Below are 20,564 nucleotides of genomic sequence, written 5' to 3'. Positions count from 1 at the left end.
TAGAGAGTAGGTTATGTACATTTCATGATAATTTACATAAATTGGGAATTTGTAACAGTGTGTTGTATCTGTTTGTTGAGTCTATCCATGTTCGAATCTGTGTTCTTCTGTATATAACAGTCGGGAAATTGATAATTCCAATATTTACTGACATTTGTTTTGAATATTGGTCTAGCAGGCCTAGGTAATTCAGTGGTAGAAACTAACAGTTTTCGTCCACTAGTCCTTATAATGATAGGGGGCACGGGTGGCCCAGTCGTCTAAGGCGCTGCCATTCACTGTGCAGAGTTGCATCCCTTGGGCACGCCAGAAACCTATGTGATTGTGGGTTCGAATCCCAGTTCACCCCGATTATGTTTCTAGGTTTGTCAGCACCATACCCGTGCTCGTGGGTTTCACCGAAGTGGTAAATGTCTGAGACCTGCATCACTTTGGGCTTTCCTCCCACATTAAGCTGACACGCCGCGATATAACTGGAATACTGTTAAAAGCGGCGTTAAACCCAACTCACTCACTCACCTTATAATGATAACATATAGCAAAACCCTTAACATGCCTAAAAAGGGCAAATTTCTACTAGTCTTCATAGTACCTTAATTATTGGGCAGTTTGTCAAGGGCTACAGGACTAGTGCCAATTTCTAACACTGTAATTCTCTGGACTTACAGGGTTGGGAGATAGGATAATAAATGTGAAGCTGAGAAAACTGAAATGGGGTCACAACATGTATGTATATGATCAGACTGTTTGAGTGACGCCATACCCTGATAATCTTGAGACTAGCAACCCCTGGTTTGTCTGGTCCAGACACGAAGCTGTACAGCCCACTGTGATAGACATTGCTGACTGAAGTGTAAAACAATATTCACTAACTCAATCTTTATCCCATATTTTTGTTGACATTTCAGTAACCTGTTTTCCCCAGAGTTATCAGCATATGAGATAAATTCTACGAAACTTATTAACAAATTCTTTGAATAGCGCATCACCTCCAAGTTTCTAAGTGGAAAAATGAGAATTGCTAAGGCATGTAAAGAAGTACTTTTCCATTTTCAATCCATTTCTTCCATGTAGCATGGCCGCATCCATTTTCTAAAGTATAGAGTGTCTGATCTGAAAGTGGAAGGTCAGTGGTTCTATCCCTTGCCGCGTCATACCAAAAGAGGTTAGAAGATGGTACTTGTTGTTACCCTGCCTGGCGCTCGGCATTAGGGAATAAAACAAGGAGTGGTCTGCTCGGAGTCGGCATTCTGTGTCTGAGCTGTGTATACATATTAAACTGCGGCACGGTATCTCAGTCATCAAGCACTCAAAAACCAGAGTACCGTATTCAACGTTATAAGCGCCCAGGGTGCTCTCAAGATTAGGAATAGGGGGCTCTTATTGGAATATTGTTTGGGGGGAAAAAACAGAGTTGAACGATAAATTTCGTGGTTTATGCTGACAATCTGAAATGTTTATGTACGACAGATATATTGATCAATTGGAAGGGGTGGAAGGGGTGCTAATTGGGATTGTTCACCAGCCAATATATTAGCAAATGTTGCCGTGGATGCTTATTAGAGTGGGGTGCTTATTACGTCAAATACGGTATGTCCAGACAAGTACATGCAAACGTGCACTAAGTTGCTATACACTGCAGTAATCTTAACCCCCACGTTAACCCCCATTTCATCTTGCCTCATCGGTAACCGAATGTTGTTTTGTGGCTTCAGTCTGATGTGTGGGCCCTAGGCTGCTGTGTGTACGAGATGGCCACTCTGAAACACGCCTTCAATGCCAAGGACATGAACTCCCTGGTATACAAGATACTGCGAGGCAAGGTTAGTAGGGCTGGCACATCCAGATGGGAATGTTATACCGGTGAACATAGCGATAGATATGTTATCCCAATCTGTGACTTGAGCCACTGGTGCGAAGCCCGAGTAGTATTTTTTCCTGTCTAGTAAGAAAAGCTGGTCATAGTTCCGCCAAACATTATGCTGAAATACAATTTTGGGGAGTAGGTCTAAGGGAAGGGCAGAGATATGTTATACTCCTGAGAACTTTGAGGAAATATTCAGGTTAAAGTCCTGTGGGGATTATTGTGTTCTGGACTAAGTTATCCTCCTGTGGGGATTATGTCGTAAGTTTCTCCAGTGGGGATTATGTAGAAAGTTCTTCTGTAGAAATTTATGGAGTTTGTTGTACAGCTGTGGGCATTATAGATAATGTTATACAGATGTGAGGATTATAGGGTATGTTATACAGCTGTGGGGATTATAGGGTATGTTATACAGCTGTGGGGATTATAGGGTATGTTATACAGCTGTGGGGATTATGGAGTAAGTAATACAGCTTTTAAGAATATGGAGTATGTCCTACTGCTGTGAGTATTGTGGAGTATGTCCTACTGCTGTAGGGATTATGGAGTATGTCATACAGCTTTGGGGATTATGGAGTATGTCCTACTGCTGTGGGGATTATGGAGTATGCCATACAGCTTTGGGGATTATGGAGTATGTCATACAGCTTTGGGGATTATGGAGTATGTCCTACTGCTGTGAGTATTGTGGAGGATGTCCTACTACTGTAGGGATTATGGAGTATGTCATACAGCTTTGGGGATTATGGAGTTTGTCATACAGCTTTGGGGTTTATGGAGTATGTCCTACTGCTGTGAGGATTATGGAGTATGTCCTACAGCTTTGGGGATTATGGAGTATGCCATACAGCTTTGGGGATTAGGGAGTATGTCCCACTGCTGTGAGTATTGTGGAGTATGTCCTACTGCTGTAGGGATTATGGAGTATGTCATACAGCTTTGGGGATTATGGAGTATGTCATACAGCTTTGGGGATTATGGAGTATGTTATACAGCTGTGAGGATTATGGAGTATGTCATACAGCTGAGAGGATTATGGAGTAAGTTATACAGCTGTGGGGATTATGGAGTAAGTTATACAGCTGTGGGGATTATGGAGTATGTCATACAGCTGTGGGGATTATGGAGTAAGTTATACAGCTGTGAGGATTATGGAGTATGTCATACAGCTGTGAGGTTATGGAGTAAGTTATACAGCTGTGAGGATTATGGAGTATGTCATACAGCTGTGGGGATTATGGAGTAAGTTATACAGCTGTGGGGATTATGGAGTATGTCATACAGCTGTGAGGATTATGGAGTAAGTTATACAGCTGTGAGGATTATGGAGTATGTCATACAGCTGTGGGGATTATGGAGTAAGTTATACAGCTGTGGGGATTATGGAGTATGTCATACAGCTGTGAGGATTATGGAGTAAGTTATACAGCTGTGACGACTGTGTATCTTACCACACTTATTCTAGAAGGTTTATAATCCCAAACATAGCAGAGGAGGAGTATTTTATCTAACGAGGACACCAACAAATAACAGACAAAATATTGTTGACAAGGCCACTTGCAATTCATTCCTCGCTTGACGCGTATCCTGTTTTTATAGATGCCAGCCATGCCAAAACAGTACTGCACCGAGCTGACCTCACTGATTAAACTGATGCTGCACCAGGATCCGGACAAGAGGCCCAGTGTTAACAGGATACTCAGGGATCCCTACATTAAGAAGAATATTGCAATATTTTTAGAAGACACAAAGAAAAGGTAGACACAGTGCTGCTTTGCGGAGTTTCCTGAACAGAAATAATTGTGCTTTCCTTTGTTTGCTTGAAGCAGTTATTAACTGATTACAAGATGTGACCCTCAATGATGTTCAGGATGAATCTCAGCATCTTATGGTAGATTTGAAGTGAATTTTCAAGGCGTAAACCATTAGGATGACAGCATGCTTTTGTTGTTGGAGTTGATTCTGAGTCTGGAATTCAATGGCCATTCTGAACGTGCGTTTTATGCATGTAAAACTAACACAACTATTAGTCCTTGTTCTATACTTATAGAGACAAAACAAAACATAACATGGTCAGAGTAGAATCAAGAGATTCGAGTGACTTCTCTCGGGGCCCGTTTACTCTACTTCCAGAACCAACAGATTCGAGTATTTTTTCCATTACAGAATTCACTCCAATCTGTTGTTTCCAGAAGCTCAATCAACAAGCCCCAAAGGCGTGTTCCACTTCTAGAGGGGTTACGGGTGGCCCAGTCACTGTGCAGAGTTGCGCCCCTTGGGCACGCCTGAAACCTCTGATTGTGGGTTCGGATCCCGGTTCGCCCCGATTATGTTTCTAGGTTTGTCAGCACCATACCCGTGCTCGTGGGTTTCACCGAAGTGGTAAACATCCGACACCTGCATCACTTCAGGCTTTCCTCCCACATTAAGCTGACACACCGCGATATAACTGGAATACTGTTAAAAGCGGCGTTAAACTCAACTCGCTCCACTTCTAGAATCAACAGATTGGAGTGATTTCTCCATTTCAACTTCAAATTTATCATTAATATTCAATCAGGCTATTCTCCAATATCCTTAGTCTCTCTGGTTTTCAACCATTTATACCGACCATGACCCACAATTAGTCTTTAGTACGTTTTACTACCACCATTGCTATCCTTAGACATTGACGATTCGGAGGATGTAATTTTTGAAACAAGATTCCACACAAGAGATTGCATTTTGTAGATGATATGACCTGACTTCTTGGGTGAATTTTACTCATTTTTCATTTCATCAATAAAAGTTGATATTTTTCATTTTGCAATGATACAAAACAATGATAGGAATCTATAGTGCTGTCTATGTCCTTTATTTATATTTTACACTTCACTGAAGCCGAAAAGGGTTGAGATTGTTAGAAGACATGAAAGATCTGAAATGAGGCAATTGAATTCCAAAACTGAACAGAATTAACATTTGGAAAGGTGCTTAAACAGGTAATTCGGACTGATAATTCCATCTGCAGTAGTCGACGCCCGTCCAATTCGAGACCTCCGTCCGCCTCCGGTACAAGGCCTAGCTCTGCCTCCGGTACAAGGCCTAGCTCCGCCTCCTCCAGCCGGCCAGCATCTGCAGAGTCTCGCCGCTCACTGCCATCTTCCAACAACAACCTTCCCTCCCTTGTGTCGCGGGATGTCAACAGCAGGCCGCCCCCTGCAGTCAGGGACAACACAGACAGCAGGCCAGCCCCAGCTGCGAGGGAATACGTCTACAGTAGAGCACCTCCACCTGCAGAGAGGGACAATGTCGACAGTAGAGTTCCTCCTGCAGCCAGGGACATCGACAGTAGACCACCTGTCAACATACCAGTGGAAGCTGAACCAGGATGTTAGTAATCATGGACGTTCGAATAATTCTTTGTCATGTTTGCAAGATATGCTTATACCCCCTCCACAAAGTGGAATGGGGATATGGGAATGGGTGCTGTCTGTCATGTTTCATTTTCAGAGCAGAACTAAAAAATCATGAGAGCTATCTCATTGATCTTAACCAACTTGGCACATAAATAGGTCTAGTGGTGACCTGCTGGCTTTGGATAGTTTGGGATATTTTAAAAATATATTCTTCAAGTTTCAATTGCAACAATTTAGATTTAGACTGAAAATGGCGGGAGTGCTTTTTCCCGAGCAGATCTTGAAAAACGTACAATATTTCTTGCCATGCACACAATCGGACATGTCATATTAGTGCGGGATATGAGTATTTCATGCTTGAATGTTTAATATATTTCATTTTGTAGAGATACTGAATAAGGCACACCTGATCATAAATAATAAACAAATTGATGTAATCGTGCTGAGAGGTGAAAGACAATATTCACTCACTCACATGGGAGAAATGTCACATTCCAAGGTTCTGCAATTGTGTCCGTGTGAGGAAAACCAATGATTGTCAGCATGAGCAAAACTGAGCACCATGGTGACACATTATGATCATTTGTTTCTCATATCAAGGAGGGATACTAAAGACGTATGGTGCTTATCAAAATCACAGAATAGTTTCATCTTTTGTTCAGTGATTGTTGTCTTATCTGTGCCGCTGAAACAAATGAAACATTTATTTTTTCTGCTGCCTCTTCAGACGACAGAGGCGCTGGTGATGCTCCAGTTGTGGCTGAGAGGAAATCAAGTCACAGTCGGAAACCCTCTGACGCAGGTCGCCCTGACCTCGAGCCCATCCGAGAGAAACATGAGGAACGCAGCATGCATTCATCATCAGGGTCATCAGAGTCACATGACACCATCATACCTAAGACAGTCAAAGAGGTAGGTGATAAAACTGATATCGCAGACATCCTCTGATTATCCGAGCCACGAAACACTGTCATACCTCAGCCAGTCGCAGCCCTCTTATTAGCGACGGAATTTTGACATTGGCGCATTTATTTAATTTCGGCCGCAAATTTGGCTCTTTGATAACTGTCATCTTTACAGTGAATTAACTGATGCATAGCTGGAAGTTATTCACAAGAATATTTGAAGAAACTGTCTGTATTCCATTGCACATGTCTGGCATATGAATACTGTAATATCAGATACTATGCTTCGTCTTATATTCTTTTCAAATACAAGTCATAATATGGCATACACATCTTCTTTGTACTTACTAGGTAGTGATAACACTGATATACTGTAGACATCCTTTGATATCTGAGTCACAAAACTCTGTCATACCTCAGACAGTCAAAGTGAGTGAGTGAGTATGGTTTTACGCCGCTTTTAGCAATATTCCAGCAATATCACGGCGGGGGATACCAGAAATGGGCTTCACACATTGTACCCATGTCGGGAATGGAACCCGGGTCTTCGGCTTGACGAGCGAACGCTTTAACCACTAGGCTATCCGACCGCCCCAGACAGTCAAAGAGGTAGGTGACAACACTTATTAGCTCAGTCAGATGACACCATCATACCTCGATCAAACAGGTAGGTGAAAACACGGATATACAATTAAGATGATTAACATCCCCTGAATATCTCCGTCACATGGCACTGTTGTCCTTCAGACAGTTAGAGAGGTAGGCGATAACACGGATATATATGATGTAGTCATCTCACAGTTGTCTGAGACCCGTGAAGATCCGGGGTAGAATAGGTCTTCAGCAACACATGCTTGCCGTAAAAGGCGACTATGCTTGTCGTAAAAAGCGACTAACGGGATCGGGTGGTCAGGCTCGCTGACTTGGTTGATGCATGTCATTGATCCCAATTGCATGGATTGATGCTCATGATATCAATCACTGGATTGTCTGGTCCAGACTCGATTATTTACAGACTGCCGTCATATAGCTGGAATATTACTGAGTGCGGCGTAAACCAACCAACCACAGTTATCTGAATCACATGACACCATCGTCCCTTAGACATTCAAAGATGGAGGAAGAGAATTTAGGGATGTCAACTTCTTTATTGTAAGGAACACAACATTTCGGAGTATGTACTTACTCCTTCATCAGGTGAATGAATGATATGGGGCAGAGAACATATATAAATGTACCTGCAAGAACAACAAATATGTATTTTCCGCCCCATACAATAAAGAAGTTGACATCCATAAATTCTCTTCCTTATATGTATCACCTCTAAATGCCTTTTGCAGTTGGGTAGCCTAGTGGTTAAAGCGTTCGCTCGTCACGCCGAAGACCCAGGTTCGATTCCCGACATGGGTACAATGTGTGAAGCCCATTTCTGGTGTCCCCCGCCGTGATATTGCTGGAATATTGCTAAAAGCGGCGTAAAACCATACTCACACACACTCACTAAATGCCTTTTAAAGAATCGATACGACATCAACATGGAGATGATGTAGTAACATCCATCAACAAGTACAACAATAACTATCAGTGTTGTACAAACAGGGATAATTCTACTGTGGGGCCTTGTGCTCTTAGCCCCTAAATTTAAAAAAGGCCCAAATCTTCAAATACAATGGGGCATTTTAACATTGTGCGGTATGGGCGTACCTCTGGAATATTTAAAATTTTCACATGAAGGGCCCATGTCAGAAGCCCAAATAGTGAACCCTGCACTGGTAAACTGGATTATATATGCTGTCTGCATCCTAGCATTCAGTCACAGGACGAAGGAGTAAGTATATACTCCAAAACATTGCGTTACTCATAATAAAGAAGTTGACATCCATAAATTCTCTTCCTTGTGTGCATCACTTCTAAATGCCTTTATACCCGTGAAGATCCGGGGTAGAAAAGGTCTTCAGCAACACATGCTTGCAGAAAAGGCGACTATGCTTGTCGTAAAAAGCGACTAACGGGATCGGGTGGTCAGGCTCGCTGACTTTGTTGATGCATGTCATCGATCCCAATTGCGTGGATCGATGCTCATGATATTAATCACTGGATTGTCTGGTCCAGACTCGATTATTTTCAGATCGCCGTCATATAGCTGGAATATCGCTGAGTGCGGCGTTAAACAACCAACCAACCAACCAATCTAAATGCCTTTCAAAAACTTCAAAGATGAAGATGATAGCTCTGATATACTGTGTCGCCGCGAATAGCTGCAAAATTGCTGATGCGGCGTTAAGCAATATTCACTCACTCTGATATACTGTAGATGTCCTCTGAATATTGGAGTCACCGCTTTGACTGATGGAATTGTAAAGGTGATTGTACATCCATTTTCAGCCAAAGAAATCTCCAAAGAAAGAAAAGGCCAAGAAGGAAAGCTACTTGCGAAGGAAAGTGGACAGTACTAACAAGTCATCAGCAGAGTCCAAGCCAGAGAGATCCGACTCCACAGCCAGTGTCAGATCAGCAGCCAGTAACCATAGCAACAGCAGCCGGAGCAGTGTGAGTGATGCTTGGATAAACCTTCTCCTGATACATATGTAAAAGCTGGACAAAGTCGTTCTCTGGGTCCATGTATTTTATTAATACTGAAGATGGTAGACCTAAACAAAAATATACAAACTTTTAATATACTTGGTAACATCATGTATGGCCTTTCATAGATGATAATGCTGTATCGTATCTGCATATTACACATGTATATAATAATCATATATGGCTGAAAGTATCAGTTATCATACATTCATATTTCATCATCGTAATACACACAGTGTAGTTCTTTTCAATGAACACAATGCATAAAAGTACAATATAAACATCTGCATGGTAGAAAGTATCTTTTACATACAATGTCAAATGTACCAATAGCACTCACAGTAACTTCCAGTAAAATAACAGATCCAGTGGGTCTGAACACCTTTATAACAATTTATATACTAAATAATCTAACTAATTACAAAGTAACTAACATAAAGAAAGTATCGACAAACAAATGACAATGTACCCGTTGAGGTTTATAGACTTACCCCCAACTACCTCTGTTACATCTGTAAACGACTGGAATGGGCTTCCAGGCCTAGTAGGACGTAACTACAATACAATATGCAAAACTGACAATTCCATTCAATTACAGTCTTAGTAATTAACAACTTATCAATGCCTACTTCTATAAACCACTCTGAGATTCGAGCCTTATTTAAGTCCCTCGCTTGCACGTGGCATTGAAACGTAAACAAAACGGAACAAAGGAAAAACAATGGAGTAGAAGTGCATAATTACAGTACAAGGGAAATTCGCGTCTCATGCAGTACAGCATGACCAACGGGAGATAACTGCTTATGGGATAGATAGCTATAACAGTAGTCACTACAACTAAAACCCGTAGTTTATTTGTTAATCTCATAACACAATTTAAATAGTATGCACTTCTTTGTGCTCACACAACCATTGAGAAAAGAAATGTTGACTAGGTTACAATTCTACTACTACTATGCTGATGAAAATATGTGTAAGCAATGAAACAGCCTCTCCACGGCGTTCCTATACTGACTATAGTACAGTGGCTGCTACAAGATGGTAATTCGATACTTAACACAGTTTCTACAAAATTAAACTTTGCCACTAAAACCATCACAGACAAATGTACTTCTATAGCATAAAACAACAATATATCAGCTAAAGGGGTGTACTTACTCATTGATAAAATAGCTAATTAGTGCTGGTCCAAAACAATGTGCTCTGTGTTGAAACAACGTGCTCGGCTGGCTGGCTAAAACAATGGAATTGGCCTGAGCGCGAGATGGAGTGATAAGCAAAGCATTTTGGGATATCCCACAGTAATTAACTAAGGCCAGATACGTATTTTTGAACTTGTAGGAAATAAACAAATCTTTAACGGATATGGTTACATTAATGTGACATATAAAATAACTTCTTAATCAGGAATGTTTACAAACATTTCCGAGCACAGTCGGAAACTGCCGAAGATAATGTAAGCAAAAGTGCGTGTCTGATAGCTACTTTACACTCCCCTGCTTCCTAGTTGACTCCTGGCAACTAGACGCTTAACAAAACTAACTACTTTTCTACCATGATATACACAAGATGGTCCCGAGAAAAGGTATTTCGTCAAAGACATTGTGGTACTCATCTATCAGTATCAAGACCAGATACCTTACGACAACATGATACACTGCTAGGACATTGTGAATCTCAAACTAACATACAAAATAATGTTCCTTTAAAAATATACATAGAAAAATATATTTGGATATAACAGTAATAATGTGCACCACAATTGAAATACTGTTTTGGTAAATACTGTTTGTCAACTGAAATTTAATCTCAGATGTCCTTTGTCACTTCTGGACGGAGTTTGACAGCAGTTGAACCAGAAGTAACTGAGTCCTTGTGATGTCGGCGATCACAGATGGATCCAACTGCATCGTCGTGTTATTCGTCGCTTCTTGTTGGAGAACTGATCTCGGGAAATTAAGGGGTTTTTTTGCATTTAAAGCTCTGTAGTCACAGCAAATCCTCAGCTTTCCATTACTCTTGCGGACCAGGACCACTGGTGATGCATACGGACTTGAAGATTCCCTTATGATGCCAGTATCTAGTGCTTTTGCGATATATTCCCGGACTTCTTCCCATTGCTGGGGTGGGATCCGTCTATGAGGGGCCTTGACTGGGACTTCATCCAGGGTTATGATCTTGTGCTGAACTGCATTACAAAATCCGATGTCTTCATCACATGAGCTAAAAGTTTTGTGGTGTTGGAAAATAACTTCAGCCAACTTTTCTTGACACTGGCCACTGATGTTCTTTCCAAGATCCATCTTTTCAATGAGATTTCTGGATATTTCCTTTGCGACCAGGTCCCCCTTGACATTCCTGACTTGAATTTCATTGTTGCTGACGTTGACAATTTCGAACTGTGGCTCCAAAGAAGCATGCTTCAGTGTGGCAATTGGGGTTCTTGGCTTGAGGTACAAGTCACTGTTGCTGAAGTTTGCGACTTGTACTGGGATGCAACCTGAGCTTGATACTTTAACAAATGATGGGCCGATTGCTAAACCTTTCTGCAGTGGAAATGAGTCCGCATCAAGTTCCTCCACAATAGCTGTATAAGATTCTTTAATCTGCCGACAGCTCCCCTCAATGATGTGGATGGATTGTGCTGGAATTAGTACAGGTGCTCTGCCCGCTACCCTGACTCTACCTACATCATTTTTCTTTCTCTCTGCACAGACTTCTTCGTAGAGGGCCAAAATGGTCTGCCAGTCTTTAGGGAAGTTTTCTGTAGGAGTGCTTAATTTCATATCCCTGAAGACATTGGAACCCAAAACTCCTGGAACTTCTTGCTTTCGTAATCTTGTACTTTCATCCTTTGGGTCCCTTACTACCAAAAATCCTAAGTTTGTGAATTCAAGGCCAAAAACTTGTAAAGAGAACTCCACATAGCCCAGGATGGGGATATCCAGTCCATTAGCTGCCTTCACATGAATGTAGCTTGAAACATCCCTCAAATCCTCTAGCAGAAAGTGTTTCTGAAAAAAGGATTCCGTGATTGTTGACACTTGTGCTCCAGTATCAACCAAGCATTTTGTTTCAATGTTATTCAGTGTTACAATGACTTCTGGACATTTCCCCACCGCTCTAAATAAGAATGAGCCTTTGTCGTCCTCGCCTGCTGTGAGACTCTCCACTGCAGACTCTAGGCATTTCCCTGTGGTTTGTGCTCCTTGTTGTTGTACCACCAGCGTGGGCATTCCCTCTTGAAGTGATCCGGAGATCTGCAGATCCAACAACATCGATCATTTTGTGCTTGTACTTGTTGCTTTGGCTGGTACCCTTTCATCGGCCTTATTGACTGGTTTACGTCAAGAGCTTTAAGTAGACTGTCAATTTGCTTTTGCTGCTGGTCAATCATGGCTTGCTGTTTCTGGATCGTGGTCTCCTCTATTCTCGTGGCAGCAGCTTCTTGGGAGTGGACAGACTTTGGCTTCTTTGGTTGTCCCAGCCAACTGACAGCCCTGTCCCTAAAGTCGAAGAAGGACAAACTTGGGATCTCCATGTTTAATCGTCTTAGTTCCCTCTTTAGTCCTTCTTCGTTAACAGTCTCTGCAAAGCGCCCCTTTAGTGTGTCTGTTCTTCTTACTTTGAGTGTTGGGTCCAACTCAACCATGCGGTCGAACAGTTCAACCATATTTAGGGAACAGGTGACAATGTCATCATCCCCTTGATGCAGGGAATAAAACTTCTGTTGGAGGATGGGAAGTTGGTCACCATCTCCAAATACCCTGAGCAGAATTTTCAGGATTTCCTCAGGGTTGTCCTTCAGGTCATCTCCCCGACCAAGAATCTCCTGTCTGGCCTTTCCTGCCAAGTTATCCACAATATGTGCTCCAAGCTCTTGCTTGGTCATTTTCCTGGCGTCAGCATGGCTTCTGACATCTGCAATCCAGTCTGAGACAGACGGATCGCCTGATTTCTCTGGCCGTCCCCTGAATCTGTCCAGACGTCTGCCTGAAACCATCATGACAGGTTTTGGAGCTTCCTTTTCCTAATTCTGAATCCAGGCATCTTGGTCCTTTAACCTTGCTCGAAGCTGCTCCAGCTCGTTAGCCAATTCAGTCACTTTCTCCTCGGGACTCTTGGGATTTTCAGTGTCTCCTGGCATGCTGAAATCCTTCGAAAATGCTAAGGTAAACAAGGTAATGTAAGTTATCTCATTACAACATGTTAAGGGGCAACCTAACGTAACATGAGATTACTGTTCAAGTAAAGTTCACCATCAACACCAGTGGGAAATATCACAGTTACAGTCACTGAACATCAGATACTTGAAACGCTGTTCCTGGACTTGAACAGCTCTTCTGGGATGCCTTCACAGACTGTGCTTCAAACCGATCCGGCAGCTGGGGGTCCACCTTGAGTCTTCATCCCACTTCTGACACCATGTAAAAGCTGGACAAAGTCGTTCTCTGGGTCCATGTATTTTATTAATACTGAAGATGGTAGACCTAAACAAAAATATACAAACTTTTAATATACTTGGTAACATCATGTATGGCCTTTCATAGATGATAATGCTGTATCGTATCTGCATATTACACATGTATATAATAATCATATATGGCTGAAAGTATCAGTTATCATACATTCATATTTCATCATCGTAATACACACAGTGTAGTTCTTTTCAATGAACACAATGCATAAAAGTACAATATAAACATCTGCATGGTAGAAAGTATCTTTTACATACAATGTCAAATGTACCAATAGCACTCACAGTAACTTCCAGTAAAATAACAGATCCAGTGGGTCTGAACACCTTTATAACAATTTATATACTAAATAATCTAACTAATTACAAAGTAACTAACATAAAGAAAGTATCGACAAACAAATGACAATGTACCCGTTGAGGTTTATAGACTTACCCCCAACTACCTCTGTTACATCTGTAAACGACTGGAATGGGCTTCCAGGCCTAGTAGGACGTAACTACAATACAATATGCAAAACTGACAATTCCATTCAATTACAGTCTTAGTAATTAACAACTTATCAATGCCTACTTCTATAAACCACTCTGAGATTCGAGCCTTATTTAAGTCCCTCGCTTGCACGTGGCATTGAAACGTAAACAAAACGGAACAAAGGAAAAACAATGGAGTAGAAGTGCATAATTACAGTACAAGGGAAATTCGCGTCTCATGCTGTACAGCATGACCAACGGGAGATAACTGCTTATGGGATAGATAGCTATAACAGTAGTCACTACAACTAAAACCCGTAGTTTATTTGTTAATCTCATAACACAATTTAAATAGTATGCACTTCTTTGTGCTCACACAACCATTGAGAAAAGAAATGTTGACTAGGTTACAATTCTACTACTACTATGCTGATGAAAATATGTGTAAGCAATGAAACAGCCTCTCCACGGCGTTCCTATACTGACTATAGTACAGTGGCTGCTACAAGATGGTAATTCGATACTTAACACAGTTTCTACAAAATTAAACTTTGCCACTAAAACCATCACAGACAAATGTACTTCTATAGCATAAAACAACAATATATCAGCTAAAGGGGTGTACTTACTCATTGATAAAATAGCTAATTAGTGCTGGTCCAAAACAATGTGCTCTGTGTTGAAACAACGTGCTCGGCTGGCTGGCTAAAACAATGGAATTGGCCTGAGCGCGAGATGGAGTGATAAGCAAAGCATTTTGGGATATCCCACAGTAATTAACTAAGGCCAGATACGTATTTTTGAACTTGTAGGAAATAAACAAATCTTTAACGGATATGGTTACATTAATGTGACATATAAAATAACTTCTTAATCAGGAATGTTTACAAACATTTCCGAGCACAGTCGGAAACTGCCGAAGATAATGTAAGCAAAAGTGCGTGTCTGATAGCTACTTTACACATAAGACAGGGGGCACCTACAGACTTCAGTAGACTAAGCCGTGTTCAACATTGAGCACGAGTCAGGAGATCTTTGTCATGACCTTAATATTAAAAGATAAATAATCAGGGGTGAAGAATCAAATACTGAAGGAACAAAGTTTAAGGGTCCCAGGCGGTCGGGTAGCCTAGTGGTTAAAGCGTTCGCTCGTCACGCAGAAGACCCGGGTTCGAATCCCGACATGGGTACATTGTGTGAAGCCCATTTCTGGTGTCCCCCGCCATGATATTGCTGGAATATTGCTAAAAGCGGCATTAAACCAAACTCACTCACTCACTCACTCAAGGGCCGCAGGACCACCTTATTGTCAAACTCTGCTAAATAGTTATAATACCAAAGATAGTGGAGTAGCCTAGTAGTTACAGTGTTCGCTCTTTACGCTGACGACCCAGGTTCTGTTCCCCACATTTGTGAAGGGGACCCCTGCTTTCAAGACAATTGCCATATTTGGAGTTCTTTCTGAACTTGATGAGGGGCGGTCGGGTAGCCTAGCGGTTAAAGCGTTCGCTCGTCACGCCGAAGATCCGGGTTCGAATCCTGACATGGGTACAATGTGTGAAGCCCATTTCTGGTGTCCCCCGCCGTGATATTGCTGGAATATTGCTAAAAGCGGCGTAAAACCATACTCACTCACACTCACTGAAATTGATGAAGTACACAATGTACATAGTCCAGGGTTACGGATTGTTTCTAGTACTAGGACATTGACTGACTAAAAGAACGAAAATCAGATTGTTTTCAAAGTTTTTTTTAGTTTTTGTTCTTTTCTTGCATTATATCAGGTTACTGTAGTGTAACAATTGAGAAAGGTCCTTCAACCTTCTCAAGTAGTTTGTAGGAGCTGTACTCTTGACAAAGCGATCATCGAGATTTCAGATAAAAACAGTTTGTGCATCTGAAGAAAAACACTTACCTAAAAAAATGTTGATATTTCAACCCCTTTGCACATTTTGGTAACTTTCAGTTTGAAATATGTGACAGTGAGTGTTGTAAATATTTATCTTTTGGTTAAAAACAACATGGTTTGTAAAGTTTCTGCATTAGTTAAGCTCAGACAGAAAAACTAAAGTTTGACCAACATCCGGAGATGTTGGTGATGGTTATGGAAACTTCTGAGGTATCTTTCATAAAACTTGAGAAACATCAATTCAACATGTAACTGCTTTTTTTAAGTCTTTCTGTTCTTGTTTTTGCATCTTCTGTATCTTACATTTCTGAAAGAAAGGGTTCGATCGTAGCGCCACCAGTAGCTATTACCAGTTACGCCCCGTCTAAGCCTTGCCTATGGACCAATCAGATTCAACCTCTCGTATCACTTGCGTTTGCTTCACACAAAATGGTGGCGCCCGGTCAGGACGATCTGATCGATAAGCAAGATATATATTGTGATAAAATGTGTCTTACATCGCGAAATGCAATAAATCACGTGAGCACCTTGATTAAAATCATGAAAAGATTTGGAAAATTTCTGCTGACAACGAGTTGGCGGTGCACATGCTTTGCAAATCCTGCAATCGACCGAAATCTGCACGACAGTTAAGAAACCAAATTTCTATTTCTGTACTCGTTAGTCCAGCCAAAATATAACTCCATAATACCAGCCTAGTTCGGTAAGGGTGGAAACTGGACTTTATAGTCAGTGAACTCTCTTGCCTCGGGAAGATGCCTGTAGCACATTTGTTAATAAATTGGATGAAACTCTTTTAATCCTTTTTTGTGGCCTTCTTTTGCTGGACTATTGCTAAACATGCTCAGTGCAGTTAAGCTCTCACATTCATAATACATGGCCACGATGAGGCATGCATCTGCCAGTGTCTGTAGCTTGTAACTTGAGGAGTTGTCTCCCTTTGATGCCAGGATCTGCTGTTTGTCAGCTTGAATCCTATGTTTGACCAGAATAATGATTCTTGTACTCTTATCTGGGCACAAGTAATTTAGTCAATAGTATTCATTGTTTATGCTTCTCATCATGTTTTAGAATTAAATGAACTGTTTATTTCATATGTTATGAATTAAGTATTATCTGAGGTATCTGTTGAGAGGAAAGAGTCGATGAGAACTACCATCATTGGATTGTTACTTGTCCTCAACACATATTAGTAGATTGGGCAAGCGGACTAGCGAGAATTTTGAAGGCTGAAAGGTATGTAATGATTGATAATACATTAGCCGTTGAAGTTTCCCAATATCAAACACATGATGATGTTGTTGCTGCAGATGACGCCGCGACCGCTGCCAGTGCCGAAGGTGGAGGAGAGCTCAGGACTTCCCCAGAAGAGGGAGGACTTGAGGCTGAAGGAGTCCTCTAGCTCGTCCTCCAAGTCCTCCAGTGTTTCCAGCTCCAAGGAGGACAACGCCAACATAGGAGACCTGGAGACTCCCAGGGTTAGTGGCTAAGTGTTGTCTTGTGTTAGAAACGAGGATTGGTAAAATAACTGTATGGGGATCTCCAGGACTTAATGGTGCATGGTAGGGCTGGGACGAGTCCAAATTTACAACCAGGGTACCCGTCCCCCTATTACATGACCCTACCAGGGTACATCTAAAGAGATAGATATAAAATGTCCGATTGGGTATTGTTTTACCATAGCCCTGGCAATACGTATTTAGATACATGTCTCAAACAATCTGGTCTTGCATACACTGAAGCGATATCTTTATTCAGCCATATAAAAAGTCAGGAGTGGGTGCATAGTCAGAAAGAAATGCAAACATTTTTTACTTGTAGTGTTACCATCCAGATCATTTTTATCAATAAACAATATATTACGTGACTAACCACAGGTCCGGGTAGTCCTGTGGGTACCCGGGTCTTCTCGATGCCAACCGACCCGGGTACCCGAGTTACCCGTCCCATCCCAAGTACATTGACTTGTCATAAAACCTCTGTTAATTAATGTGCCTTAATTTGGTTGTGTCAAACCTTTAGTGACGCCATACATACATGAACTGGTCAATGACAGAACAGAGGTACCATTAACCTCCCGATTGACCAATCATGCTAAACTTTACGTGCAAGCACATCAATAAAATGCAGGGATCTGAACGAATAAATCTTTGTGTTTTGCATTAAGAACTCCAAAAGATGTAAAGTACATGAACATCGTAAGTGATGCATTTGGCAATTAAGACTGACCAAAGTTTCAAGTCAAGAAAACTACTGAATGACAGATGAAAAGACATCTTCTCTAGGCAAGTTTTTTTATCACTAGCCTTTTTATCAAAGTGTCGTTTCCACCCTTGCCACATGAAGCCCACTTTCTCGTGTTAAATATGATTGGACTATCACACATATCCATAGTCCAATCAAAGGATGTTTCACAAAATCAACATCCACAACAAGGGTAGTATCTAGGCTTTGATATAGGCTAGTGGACACGCTTTCCTTTGGAAGATGATGACAGGAAGGAGAAAGAGTGTTTACGTTCAAACAGAATTCTGGGAAAATAATAGGACAATACCCTAATTTAATGACACATTATTTGAAATTTTACACTTCAGGTAGACAGTTTAATTACATCTTCGTACAGCCCAGTTTAATGCCAGCATTAACTAAGCAACCATTAACATGATTACAAACCCATCAGTTCATGAAGTTTAGATAAACCCCTCCAGGATCTTTTTAATATCAGTTCTCATTTAGTCATTGGTTATTTAAAAGAAAATGAATTGTTCCATAAATTTTGATTAATATTTTGTGTATATACGAGGGGTGTTCATTAAAGATTTCCCCTGATCCACTTCCGTTGGACCTAGTGGAATGAAACTTGGCATGGGCATTAGACTTTCTCCTCATAGGAACCACCAAGACTAAAATGGGGATCTGGTGGTCAGGCTAAGTTGTTGATTGTAGGTCATAGTACCCTGATGGCTTGGGATGCTTTTCCTGACCCAAACTTGATTATTCACAGGACAAGACAAGACAAGACAATATAGCTGGAATATTGCCTGGCGCAGCATTAAACAACAAACAAATAACATTATACAGGGTTCTACGAACATCGTCACATTTCCCAGTAATGTTAGATGTAGTTGACAGATACTGTTAATGTTAGATGTAGTTGACAGATGCTGTTAATGTTAGATGTAGTTGACTGATGCTGTTAATGTCGTATGTACGACGGGTGTTCATTAAATATTTCCCCTGACCCACTTCCGATGGACCTAGTGGAATGAAACTTGGCATAGGTATTAGTCTTTCTCCACATAGGAACCACCAAGAGTTACACACTTCTCCCATCGTTTTATGCAACTATGGAGACCTCGCTTGTAAAAGCCCTCATTTTGCGTCTCAAACCAGGACTTGACTTCAGAAATCAGTGTTTCATCATCTGTGAAACGTTTTCCCTTCAAAAATGACCTCATGGTTGGAAAGAGGTGGAAGTCAGATGGTGCAAGGTCAGGAGAGTAAGGAGGATGTGAAAGGATTTCATAGCCACAGGACCCACTTCTGTCTGGCCAACATGAGAGTTGTGTACTGGAGCACTGTCTTACAGGAGACAGACACCCTTGGTCAGCATGCCACCCCTCTTAAGCTTGATATCGTCCCGCAATTTCTGCAGCAGTGAAGCATAATAAGCTCCTGTAATTGTGGTACCCTTTGCCAAGAAATCCATCATCCCTACTCCGTGCTGGTCCCAAAACACTGTGAGCATGACCTTGCCTGCAGAGGGTTGGACACGTGCCTTCTTTGGGGGTGGTGACTCCACATGCTTCCATTGCATCGATTGAACTTTAGTCTCAGGATCATAGTGATGGACCCATGTTTCATCCTGTGTGATAAGTCTGTCAAAAAAGTTTGCCTGGTATTTTTGGCACATGTCCAAAAGATCCTTTGAGCAATTGACTCGTTCCTGCTTTTGGAAAGGTGTGAGCAACCTGGGAGTCCATCGTGCATGTTCAAATTGTCATGGATGATTTTTTCCACAGACCCTACATTGATCTTGACATCTTGTGCTAACTGGCGAATAGTTATACGTTGGTCTGCCAAAATGGCGGTCTCCACTTGATGGATAGTGTCCTCATCAATGGCTGAATGGGGGCGACCAGGAATGGCAGCTGTTTCCACAGATGTCCGACCACACTTGAACTGGCAATGCCAGTGTTTAACAACGTCATATGATGGGGCATCTTCCCCATAAGTTACTTTCATTTCATCGAAAGTTTCTTTTGGTGTGCGACCTTTCAAATATAAAAACCTAATCACTGCTCAGTATTCTACTGGCTCCATTGTCACACCCTTCTCGATCATAACACCTGTAAAAGTGAAAAGATTAATAGTTTGGTGCTGCAAATTCAGACATAACCCATAGATACATGTATCATACCACATGTGAAATTTCAACCAAATATGATAACCCTAAGTGGTTTAGGGGAAATCTTTAATGAATACGCCTCGTAGTTGACAGATGCTGTTAATGTAAGATATTGTTGACAGATGCTGTTAATGTTAGATGTAGTTGGCAGATGCTGTTAATGTCGGATGTAGTTGACAGATGCTTTTAATGTCAGATGTAGTTGACAGATGCTTTTAATGTCAGATGTAGTTGACAGATGCTGTTAATGTCAGATGTAGTTAACAGGTGCTGTTAATGTCAGATGTAGTTAACAGGTGCTGTTAATGTCAGATGTAGTTGACAGGTGCTGTTAATGTCAGATGTAGTTGACAGATGCTGTTAATGTCAGATGTAGTTGTCAGATGCTGTTAACGTCGGATGTAGTTCACAGATTCTGTTAATGTCCGACGTAGTTGACAGATGCTGTTAATGTAAGGTTGATTGTTTCAGAGTTTACCCAACTTGTCAGCCCGTGAGAGACGCAGACAAAAGAACCCAGCTGCCGTTTGTAAGTCATCCCTTCTA

At 41.4% G+C, this 20,564-nt stretch overlaps 1 protein-coding gene across 1 annotated transcript in view; it reads left to right on the top strand.

The window, feature by feature from the left end:
- Window positions 1–20,564, top strand: part of LOC139444881 (serine/threonine-protein kinase Nek4-like) — a 41,352-nt gene that overhangs the window by 4,624 nt on the left and 16,164 nt on the right. Inside the window, exons 5-11 of the mRNA XM_071225883.1 lie at window positions 1,716–1,823; window positions 3,464–3,621; window positions 4,875–5,236; window positions 5,990–6,174; window positions 8,553–8,717; window positions 16,921–17,088; window positions 20,490–20,547. Coding sequence (XP_071081984.1) covers window positions 1,716–1,823; window positions 3,464–3,621; window positions 4,875–5,236; window positions 5,990–6,174; window positions 8,553–8,717; window positions 16,921–17,088; window positions 20,490–20,547 — 1,204 coding nt within the window. The remainder of the gene's footprint in view (window positions 1–1,715; window positions 1,824–3,463; window positions 3,622–4,874; window positions 5,237–5,989; window positions 6,175–8,552; window positions 8,718–16,920; window positions 17,089–20,489; window positions 20,548–20,564) is intronic.

The sequence above is a fragment of the Haliotis cracherodii genome, unplaced genomic scaffold (assembly GCF_022045235.1).
Source record: "Haliotis cracherodii isolate W230 unplaced genomic scaffold, xgHalCrac1.p SCAF_6, whole genome shotgun sequence".
Classification (NCBI taxonomy): domain Eukaryota; kingdom Metazoa; phylum Mollusca; class Gastropoda; order Lepetellida; family Haliotidae; genus Haliotis; species Haliotis cracherodii.
Note: the sequence above shows the minus strand (reverse complement) of the source record. Positions and strands in the feature narration are given on the sequence as shown.